The sequence below is a fragment of the Phyllostomus discolor genome, chromosome 5 (genome assembly GCF_004126475.2).
Source record: "Phyllostomus discolor isolate MPI-MPIP mPhyDis1 chromosome 5, mPhyDis1.pri.v3, whole genome shotgun sequence".
Taxonomy (NCBI): Eukaryota; Metazoa; Chordata; class Mammalia; order Chiroptera; family Phyllostomidae; genus Phyllostomus; species Phyllostomus discolor.
Window position 1 is genome coordinate 14,480,637 of NC_040907.2, and position 10,783 is coordinate 14,491,419.

General features: G+C 45.7%; 1 protein-coding gene across 4 annotated transcripts; it reads right to left on the reverse strand.

The window, feature by feature from the left end:
- Positions 1-704: 704 nt before the first annotated feature.
- ZNF436 (zinc finger protein 436) lies at positions 705-10,516 on the reverse strand. Of its 4 annotated transcripts, none has more exons than XM_036025517.1 (5): positions 9,908-10,009; positions 8,538-8,630; positions 7,483-7,609; positions 6,172-6,231; positions 705-4,715 (listed from the first exon to the last, which is right to left on the reverse strand). In XM_036025517.1, the coding sequence occupies exons 2-5, from the start codon at positions 8,568-8,570 to the stop codon at positions 3,463-3,465; spliced, it is 1,473 nt and encodes a 490-aa protein (XP_035881410.1). In that variant the 5' UTR covers positions 8,571-8,630; positions 9,908-10,009; the 3' UTR covers positions 705-3,462. The 4 variants fall into 4 exon arrangements, with proteins under 4 accessions (XP_035881410.1, XP_035881411.1, XP_028369036.1 ...); XM_036025518.1 differs by lacking the exon at positions 9,908-10,009 and adding an exon at positions 8,824-9,056; XM_028513235.2 differs by lacking the exon at positions 6,172-6,231 and having other exon boundaries at positions 9,908-10,516.
- Between the last annotated feature and the right edge of the window lie 267 nt (positions 10,517-10,783).

Genomic DNA, 10,783 nt, shown 5'->3' on the forward strand with positions numbered 1-10,783 from the left:
AACCAATGCTTTAGAGTCCTTTTCTCCTAGGGCCCAGGAATTCCTTTTTGAACACTAACTTTGAAATGCTAGGGCATCACTGAACAAATGATCATTTCGGGGCACTCAATGGGGAACTAATGTCCTGGGGCAGAGCCTCCCTAACCAACCCCTAGAGAGCAAAGAGGTAATCTTCTTTGTTATAATAATGATGAAGCATTAACACATCAAATGGCCTCACAGGGAAGACCCCAGGTGAATTTCTGCAGGTGAACTGGCATTTTCTTTTAATTTCCTTCCCAGAAATGAAAAATGCTGAACATGTAAAATGGAAAAAGAACTTTAAAAAAAAATGTTTCGATGAAATTTCTTTTCCAAGTCTTGTCCATAGATTAACTCAAGTTTTTCTTCCATGTTTGTATTTTTGCCCAACTTAAAGCACTTCTCCTTACCTGTACACCTAGACTGGCCCTTCATTTTTATTTTTTAAAAAAAGGTTGTATTAGAGAAAATTACTTGTAATTTGAAAATTGTGGACACAGCCTGGTAACACATAATCACTTGCGCCAACTGCAAGACGGTGCAATTATGTCATGAACAGAGAGCCTTTGACTGTTTCTAAGAGTTATCTGTTCTGGAATCCCAATACTGGTTCAGTAGAAATTGTTTCAGTATTCTTAAGACTAAATATCTCCTTGAGGCAACAAGGCTTCCTTTCATTTTTCCTTTTGGATGTCCCCCCCCCCCCCCCCGCCTCTTCTGCATAGCTAATGAGTCACTCCTACCAAATACGACCATGTTGCCTTGCCACCAGCCTAATCTTCCTAGGAAATTGTTCAGGTTTTTGCATCTTCCCAAAATATGGCAATATCCAAGGGCTCACCAATGCATGAAGACAATGTACTCCCAAATTTCCAGAACATCAGTACAAGTGCATGAATGTAACTGCACACCAATTCAATGCATCTGATGAAAACCCATTTTATGAATTGGTGCTGGATTACTAAAATAATTCTCAGCGCTTTGATTTTAAAAATTATACTTTTAATTATAGAATATTGTTAGAATAATACAGATATAGATCGACACTAGGATAACTGTGACCAATACCACAAGGAAAACTGCTCTACATACTTACTCATCCACTCTCCACAACCATAGAAAACAGGCACCAAGTGTTCAGGGTATGTGCAGAAGCAGCCAGAATCTTGGGAGCAGAAGGCATGCAAAAGCATTAGCAAAGAGAGTTCGAGGCATAACTTCTACACAAAGTTCAACAAATGGGCAGCAACTGGCAGACAGAGAGGAGATGGAGCTGGTCTGGCCCTTGCCCTTTTAACTTCCCAGCTGGAGTGTACATGTATGGAGAGATGGCCGGGGTACTTAAGATGCCAAAGCAGCAGCAGGCACAGGTTGGGGGCGGGGCGGGAGAGTAGGGAAGGAAAAGGAAGTGAAATAGAGTTACGTCATGAAGATACTGTCTTCTATGGCTGCTCCAAGGCTGAGGCCCTAGGAGCTCACCGAAACAGAACTTTGATATTCATTAAAACCATCAGCAACACTGATATGGTACAAGACATATTTTAGTTGAGTCATCCAGAACATGAAAGTCATTCAACAACAATTAAAATATGAATACCCACAGTTGGCAAGAGTTCGTATAGAACAAAAAACATGCTCCCTGCCCGAGTTTGTATTTAAATAGGAGTGACAACAGAAAAAAAGCTCATCGGTGGAGTGGGATTTTTTTGTTACTTTGGAGGTCGTGTTAGTCCCACACGGCTGTGAGTCGTAACTCAGTACAGTACACTACTTTAGAGAGACCACTGGCTCTTTCAACGCCAGCTTCCGAAGAGCTATGGCAAAAGTTGGTTTCAAATGTTAAAACTCTCACAATAAAGCACAGTAGAAGTAACTTGAGGCACACTAAAAAATAAGCAATGTCCTTACTTGAATCCCATCTCCTGGGCATTAATTCCCTTCCACTCACACCCTCAAATACTCGGATAAGCACAGACATTGGGGACACTTCTTAATTCTTGGATGGGCTGAGATGGGAGAACTGACACTACTGGGCTTACATGAAGTCAACTCTTAATCACTTTGTATCTGTAGGCAGAGAGGATGAAAATACATTCCTATACATTTACTAGTTCCTTGTGACTAGCCCAAAGAGAAGATATTCAGTCTCAGAACAGGACAATCAACCTATCTGTCCAGTCCTTATATCCCACGATGGGCTGATACATATGGACAAGTGCTTAGTTCTGTCCAAAGACAGACCTTACGAAAGAGCGCACACTAGAGCACTAGTGTTCACATTTTTTCTTCATAGAGTGAAAAGGACATTTCTCACACTGGAGTTATGTCTGTAGCTCTGCCACACAATCAACATCACCCGGTCACATGCTACTTCTGTGTGAGTTGTTTCTGCTATGGGAAAAACCACAGGAACACACGTTACTGTACATACACATGCCCTTATGCAAGCTAAGAGAAACACTGAGACGTGGCCCTTATCAGATCCAGAGTTAATAATAGTATAGGGAGAAGGGACCTTAAAGGGCAGAGGGGAAAGGACACAGAAATGACCTGTGTTCCTTGGGAAGGGACTCTGTGCTTCCTTCCCTGAAGTCATCAATTCCACTTGCTCCTTACCCTCCACCATCACTTATGGTCCTCTCTCTCCTTGAAGCTATCTTCATTGCAATGTTCCCTACAATGATCCCCAAAGAAAATGAATACATTCTGATTAGTGGCAATAACAACAGTGGGCATCACTTGCTAAAATCACCATCACTGATGAGTCCTTGGTCCCCAAACCTGTTTCATTTTTCCTTGCAATCCATATCGTCAGTTAGCTTTCACAAAAATGCAAGCTTTAAAGAAGCTAATTAGAAACAATGAGAAGAAAAGTTATGATCATTGCCTCCACAGTGCAGAATCCAGCTCTCAGGAAATCGGAAAGCTACAAGTGCATGAGCAACTCAAGGAAAAAGCCCTTTGAAAGGGGAGATGTGTGTGCCCAACTATGGTAAGTGAGTAAGTGTGGCAATTCAGGCAAAGTCTCTCGTCCTTTTCCAAAACAGCTGTGACCACCCTATGACAGCCCAACATTGCCCTCGGCACAGTTTTTTGAGCCGGGGCTAGGAGGAAGAACTTTTAAAAATTTACTCTACTTCCAGGCCTGAGTATTTATCAGCCTTTATCCCCTAGACTTCAGAGGTCCAGTTACTTGTGGGGCTGATTTCAATGAAGTACTTTGTTAATACTGAGTGAATAAAAATCACTATGTTTAAGAGGGAATAACATTCCCAAAGCCATGGGTCAATTTCAAATGGCTTGTCTTCACTGACGTTTCAAACTGTGGCCTACAGCAAGGAAATTCAGTATGGTATAAGCAGCTCAGTCTTGAGAGAGCTCTCTAATAGCAAATAAAACTGTACCTTCAAGTGAATCATTTATCAGTCATAATTACAAGACTTAGTCAGTGTGAACTCTCTTATGTTTAATAAGAGCTGAGCTCCGGCTGAAACTCTTCTCGCATTCAGTACATTCGTAAGGCTTCTCCCCCGTATGAACTCTTTGATGTGTGATGAGGTTGGAGCTCTGGGTGAAACCTTTTCCACACTGCACACACTCATAAGGCTTCTCTCCTGTGTGGGTTCTCTGGTGCTTGATTAGATCTGACCTTTCACCAAAGCTGCGCCAACATTCATTGCACTCGTAGGGCTTCTCTCCGGTGTGAATTTTCTGGTGTGTGATGAGATGAGAGCTCCGGCTGAAGCTTTTCCCACAAGCGTTACATTCATATGGCTTTTCCCCGGTGTGGGTTCTCTGGTGCTGAACCAAGTGTGAGATGCGGCTGAAGTTCTCCCCACACTCGTTACAGTGGTACGGCTTTTCTCCCGTGTGGGCTCTGCGATGGCGCACGAGGTCCGAGTTCTGACTGAAGTTCTTCCCGCACTCGTCACACTTGTAGGGCCTCTCCCCCGTGTGGACTCGGTAGTGCTTGATGAGATCAGACCTCTCACTGAAGCCTCGCCCGCATTCATTACACTCGTACGGCTTCTCGCCCGTGTGTGTCCTCTGGTGCTGAGCGAGGTGAGAGCTCCGGCTGAAGCTTTTCCCACACTCCTCACACTCATAGGGTTTCTCCCCGCTGTGGGTCCTTTGGTGTTGGATCAGGTGGGACAGCCGGCAGAAACTTTTCCCACACTCGTTACATTTGTGGGGCTTTTCTCCAGTGTGGATTGTCTGATGCTGGATGAGGTGAGAGCTCCTCCCAAAACTTTTCCCACACTCGTTACAGTCGTAGGGTCTCTCCCCAGTGTGCGTTCTTTGATGCTGAATGAGGTGTGAGCTCCGGCTGAAGCCCTTTCCACACTCGTAACACTTGTAGGGTCTATCTCCAGTGTGGGTTTTCTGATGCCGATTAAGGTCTGAGATCTGACTAAAGGCCTTTCCACAGTGAGAACATATGTGATAGCGGATACCTGTGTGAACCTCTTTGTGGACCAGCAGATCCGTGACTTGCTGGAGAGGATAGCTGACCCACTCGTCTGCTGTCAGGTCTCCCCACTGTCCCTCCGATCTGTCCCTGCTTTCGAAGGCCTCTTCACTTTCAGGATTTTCTTCAGCATTCCCAACAGGTCTTTCGGATGCGGTCCCAAACTCTACATCGTCACTGATCTCTTGCTTTGGATTCACCTCGTTCTCACTCCTGATCTCAAAATCTGTAAGAGAGAGTAAATAATAATAATAATACTGATAAACACACAAAAATGATCTACTGCGTGCGAGGCACTGTGCTAAGTCCTTTACATGGATTACCTCAATTGCTATGAGGTAATAGCAATCAGGCATTACGATTTCTCCTTTTTAAACGAGAAATCCACGACTAAGAGAAGTGACATCCAAAAGGTCATACTCACAGATACAGAGAACAGACCGACATGTGTCAGAGGGGAGGAGGGTTGGGAGTTGGATGGAAAAGGTGAAGGGGTGAAGCAGTACAAATTGGTAGTTGTAGAACAGCCAAAGAGGTACAGATGGCAGCATGGGAAATAGAGTCTGCAATGTCGAGATAACTGAGTACTGGGCCAGGTGGGTGCTTGGGGCAGTGGGGGAACCACTCTGTGGAGTGCATGGTTTTCCAGCCACTTTGCTGTACATCTGAATGGTACTTACTGAATGTAAACTGTGGTTGGGAAAAAAAAAACATCACCACAAAAGGTCATGTAGTAAATGATGGAGCCAATATTCAAATTCAGGTTTGTCTGATAAAGGTTCATGCTCTGTATCAATACTGTCAATGGTTCTTCATAAAAATTGTACATATTCCTGATTTTTCATAAGGAAAAAACCAGAAAGAGAGAATATGAGACTCTAAATTAGAATTTCTAATAGCCAAGAGCCTAGATACTTTATGTATGAATGCATGTGTGTATATGTGTTTGTTTTTAACTGATGAAGCCTTCATCATTACCATTATATAATATTTACTAAGAACCTTCTGTGTTAGCATGGAGAAAAATGATATTTTATCTATTTATATCAAGGGTTTTTTTTTTTAAGATCTTATTTATCCATTTTTAGAGAGGAGAAGGGAGGGAGAAAGAGAAGGAGAGAAACATCAATGTGTGGTTGCCTCCTCCGCACTACCTACTGGGGACCTGGCCCACAACCCAGGCATGTGTCCTAGCCAGCAATCGAACTGGCAACCCTTTGGTTTGCAGGCTGGCACTCAATCCACTGAGCCACATCAGAAGGGGCTATATCACGTTTTAATTGACCAAGAAAGTGATTGATTGCCAAATAACACTTTCCAGTGATCTTTTAATGAAAATAGGGGTGGGAAGGTTGGAGAAGGCAGAAAAGATGCCTAGCGTAGGACATTCTTGGCATTGACTAAGTACAGTCTTCAAATGGAAGTCAAAATATACAACCACTGTGTACAAAAAAACTTTCTACCAGACACCGCATTTTCCAAACTGTGTTTCTTAGTACACTCTTCAGAAAGAGGTTATTAGGCATGCTAGGAGAAAAGGGTTCACGGATAAATTAGTGTGGTAAATAATGTGTGCAACATCTTCTTAGAAATTCACAGTGTCTGATAACATGTTAAAGGTTCTAAAGAGTCTTGACGCAAATAAGCCTTGTACATGTTATTTAACCCACTCCCAAACTTACTTGGGCGAAAACTTTTTTTTTTTGGTGCTTCCATGCTTCCATCCTTAAGTGCTCCTTGGACTGAATCATAGACATATAAATGCCTATTTCTTTAAGATTCTCATTTCTTATTTTTGTTGGATTAAGTGGCATATTTGGGTAACAGACTGCAATAGATCTGGGTATATAACTTCATTTCCGGTTGCTTTTCTAAAGGAAGGATCCAAGAAACTTGGGAAATCAGAGAGAGCCTGAGTTAAAAAGAAAACCCCTCATATTTGCCTTTTGCTCTGGCATAGGCTCTAGGAATAAAGATTTCAAAGACAGGATTAGTCTTTAATGAGTGGCAGATGACCCAGTGAAGCTCACATGCTTGCTAACTTCTGTTGAGTCTGAACAGGAGACAAAGTGAATTTAAAGGCCGTTCAGCTCAAGAACATACTATTTGTTCTGGATATACTCAGACCAAAGGACAGCTAAGAGAAATGACAGGTTTGCTGATCATTAAAAAAATTAGCTTTCCTCGCCAATATACCAATTTGTAATCTCATTTAGTTCAGGATTTTCCTGGGACAACATCTGACATACTCAAATCTATGCTCAACTCTGAAACATCTCTAGACAAGCACCTACCTACTCCAGATACAGGACCTAAGGCAAAGCTGGGGCTCTGAAGCCAAAATAAATACCGAAAGGTGGCTTTTGTTCTCACATGAACCTGGAGCAGAACCCTCTCATCTTCTAGTAAAAGCATTATTTAGGGTGGGCATTTAAAAATTTTATTTATTTTTAGAGACAGGGGAAGGGAGGGTGAAAAAGAGGAAGAAAAACATGGCTGTGAGAGAGATACAGCGATTGTGTTGCTCCTTACATGCCCCCAACTGGGGACCTGGCCTGCAACCCTGGCCTGCAACCCTGGTCTGCATGTGCCCTGACTGGGAATTGAACCCGCCACCTTTCAGTTTGGTTTCCAGGCTGGCACTCAATCCACTGAGCCACATCAACCAGGGCTATGGGGGTATTTATATCCTGGACACCATTTTATCAGATATGTTTGGTCAGTAACCTGTACAAACAGGCTGGAAAAAGGCAAATGTCTCAGGGCATGAGAAATCTAAATGTTTTTAAAGTGTGCAGAAACATTCTTTCCGCATATGAGACAATATGACCCTGATGTCCCCACACTCAAATATTTGTGAGAATTCAACTCAAGTCAATATCCAGTTAAGTGCTTTAAAAAATCAAGCAACTAGGTTGTGTTGAAAGAGCTAAGCCATTTTGGACACAGCCTCAAAAATATGGGGTGAAGAATGGAAGAGAACCCTCACTTACCTAATGAGACAACATTTCCATAATTCTCCTGCATAACATCCCTGTAAAGGTCCCTTTGTGTAGGGTCCAGGGGTCTCCATTCTTCCCGGGTGAGGTACATGGCCATGTCTTCGAATGTCACGGGTGCCTGAAATCACACAATGCTTCCTCATTACTTGGTATCTCAGAGGTTAGGACCAGTTTTTCTCCTTGAAATTACAGACTTGGCTAGAACTGCTGAGGAAGCAAAACGTATTAAGTCTGTTTTGTAGAGTCCAAAGAGGAAATAAAAAAGCTAAAAAGAGATATAGTAAAGAGGGGAGCAATTTGCAAGCTAATTGCTCTGGTCAAATGACCAGATATCCCTGACCAACACCAGAACCTCATCCTCTAGCTGTACTTTGCTCGGAACACATCCAGCACCTACGTCGCTCCATACCTTTGCTCACACTGTTCCTCTTTTCCTGGAATATCTTTCTTCAACTATAGATATCCTACTATTCTTATTTTCCCCCTAGATGAGGAAAATCTTTAACTGACAAATATTTAAGTGACAAAGGGTTTTAAGAAAGAAAAAGAACGTACGAAGCGAAATAAGTTACAAATATAAGAGCTAGGCCTTATATTTGGAAATATATGATCTGGAAATTCTACTCTTCTTTCAGGTCCTGTTCCGGTTCCAACTGTTCTTGAGTGCCCCTCCTCCCTCGGACCCCTGGGATAGAATTAATCACTCCCACTCCTTCGTTCCCACACAGCACTTTGTTCCTTCAGAAAACAGAGCTCTTATCACGTTGTATCACGGTTAACCAGAGGCATCCATCTCCCTATAGATTGTGAGCAAGGGCCCGTTTCATCCATCTTTTCTCTCTCCGGTATTTAAAGGCATGAGGCAGGTGTTCAGTAAATGCTCGTTTGTGGCTAAACAGGTCTGGTACCGGGTCCCTGGAGGCATAATACCGAAACGAGCTAATTACTAATCCCAGGAAAATTCCCACAGGTACTTGCAGAGCAAAGAAACGCCGGGACCAGGTGGGTAAGCAGAGGCAGGGTCCGCGAAGCCACCCCTGGCTTACCTGGGACCCAGCCATAAGCAGGGTGGCTGCCATCTCGGGCTCAAGGATTCGCCTCCCAGGAGAGAGAGCAGGAAAAGCAGCTAGCAGACAGCACTAAAGAAGGCGAAAAGCAGGGCGTGAGGCACAGAAAACAGGCCCTGCCCACTCCCCAGGGCTGGAGTTCTGGCCGCCAGGCGGCTGGGGAGGGCTCTGGGCCCGGGCAGGGTCACTCTCCTCCCTGACCCTAGAGCGCTACCCGCCCTCTGTGTCTCCGCCACCATGGGGTGGAGGCAGTGCCGGAATTTACTAGGACAGCTCCCTGGCAATGTCCCTGCCGGGCCGGGGGTCAAGCCGCTGCAGTCTCAGGGAGGAGGCTCTCAGCCCAGCCCACGGAACGCCTCCGCTCCTGCATCTCGAGGCTGGGCCCTTTCCGGCAGCTGCCTCAGCCAATCAGCGAGCGAAGCTCGAAAAGTGCTCTGCCAATCAGAGGCCGAACACCAGGCCAGCCTCTGGTAGCAGGACCGGGAGCCTCTATCACGCCTGCGCCCGCCCCTATGGCCTGTCGGGAGTTTGAGTTCCATTCCGGCGTACAAAGGCCAGTTAGGGGCCAAAAGCCAAAGGAGGGAAAAGAACAAAAGGGTAAAAGAAGAAGTGCGTCCTCCTAGCCTAGACAGAGCATCTTCTGCTTTCTTCTGTTGGAGACAAAAGCCCGATTAAGGCAGGGAAGTTGCCCTGCTTCTCCTCACGTCCCTAGAAGCTTATCTTGAGTAGAACCTTAATTGCGAGCTCAGGCCTAATTTAGGCGCTGGCCTGAGTTAGCTTCCTCTGGGATTAGCGCTCATTTGGCAGCCGGGGCGAGAGAGGAAAGAGGCAGCCGCCCACTCCCCAGGGGAGACTCAGCAGCCAAGCTAGAACTTTGAGCTCGGCTCACGCACTACATCTCCCAGCAGTGCCCGCGGCATTCGCACGCTGCTACGGAGACTGCAACTCCCAAGGGGCCCCGCGCCAGCGAGGATTAACGAGTGGGGTCCTTGGCTGGGCCAGGCGGTGTCCAAACTCCATCGCTGTTAACCCTATAGGGGAGTCTGACCGCGTCCTTCCAAAGAGGGCGACCCTTAAGGGATGGGCTGAGTTACGCCTAGCAAAGGAAAAGCCAAAATCCTGAGCAAGGGTCGGGGGATAGGGCGCGTGAGGAGGAGCGAGCCAGGCAGACTTCAGACTGGGAAGGGCCGACCTTACCATCCTGAGGGCTGTCTGCCCTAAGGGTTCTTGGCGGCCTCCGGCACAGATTGAGCCTCTGAAGGCTTGAGCGGGCCCCTCGGGATATTAGCCCACCCTGATCGGCTGAAAATGGGAAGCCGAAAACCCGAGCTGAGAACGAGCAGACTTACCTCCTGGCCTGTAAAAGACCCACTAGATCCCTGCTCCAAGATCCGAGAGACCCCAAACCGATTCCAAATCCGCAAGCAGAGTTCTTTGAGACTTCAGGCGTTCGGAAAGATTCTAGAGATAGCTACTGGCAGATCCCGGATATTTCAGACCCGCAGGTAGATCTCGAATCCGTAGGCTTGCAGGCAAAACCCAGAGATTGTAGGCGGATCCCACAGATTCTTAGGCAGCTCAGAAACTACAGACTCATAGGCAGATCCCTCTGAGACCACAGTGGCTAGCCAAGGAACACCACCAGCAGCTAAGCTGCATTCAGCTGGATTTCTTCCGAACGGAAGGACTTGCAGCCTTCCCTTTCCCCAGCCAGGATGAGAAAATTAGACAATGGAAGCCAAGCACTAGGAATAGCAGGCATTCTGCGTGGGGAAGAGCTCTGAGCTCGCTGTAGCCTTGGAGAGGGAAGTGATGGAAAAAGAATATAGCAGCTTATTAGGGACTCCCACCCTCTTCAAGTTATAAATATCCCCAGAACCTTGGCTACGTGCCCAGAAGCCTGTTGTCTCTAACTGTACAGGAGACTTCTCTGCCTGCTCTGGGAAAGGGGCTTTGCTTTTGTTTTGCAGATACATCCACCCACTGAGTGACTTGAATTTCTTTTCTCGAACATAACTCCAGGCTATGCTTTTATTGGTGAGTGTCCTGTTCCCAGTGCCCAGTTATTTATGGTTAAATTACTCAAGTGTCTACAAAGAATTAGGGTTCTACTCAGCCATGAGGCAGACTCTCCTCCTCCTCACCCCTAATTGTGAGGGTAGGAATTCTTTAGACACCACAGAACTGTACCATTATACCCCAGCCAGAATCGGTATGGGTATCAC

Excerpts from the sequence above, each read along its gene's own strand:
- ZNF436 (XM_036025517.1), bottom strand. The coding sequence starts at position 8,570 with ATGGCAGCCACCCTGCTTATGGCTGGGTCCCAG. Across the intron at positions 7,610-8,537 it reads TGCTTATGGCTGGGTCCCAG|GCACCCGTGACATTCGAAGA; the intron begins GTAAGCCAGGGG and ends GTGTGATTTCAG. Across the intron at positions 4,716-6,171 it reads AAAAAAAAGTTTTCGCCCAA|ATTTTGAGATCAGGAGTGAG; the intron begins GTAAGTTTGGGA and ends TCTCTCTTACAG.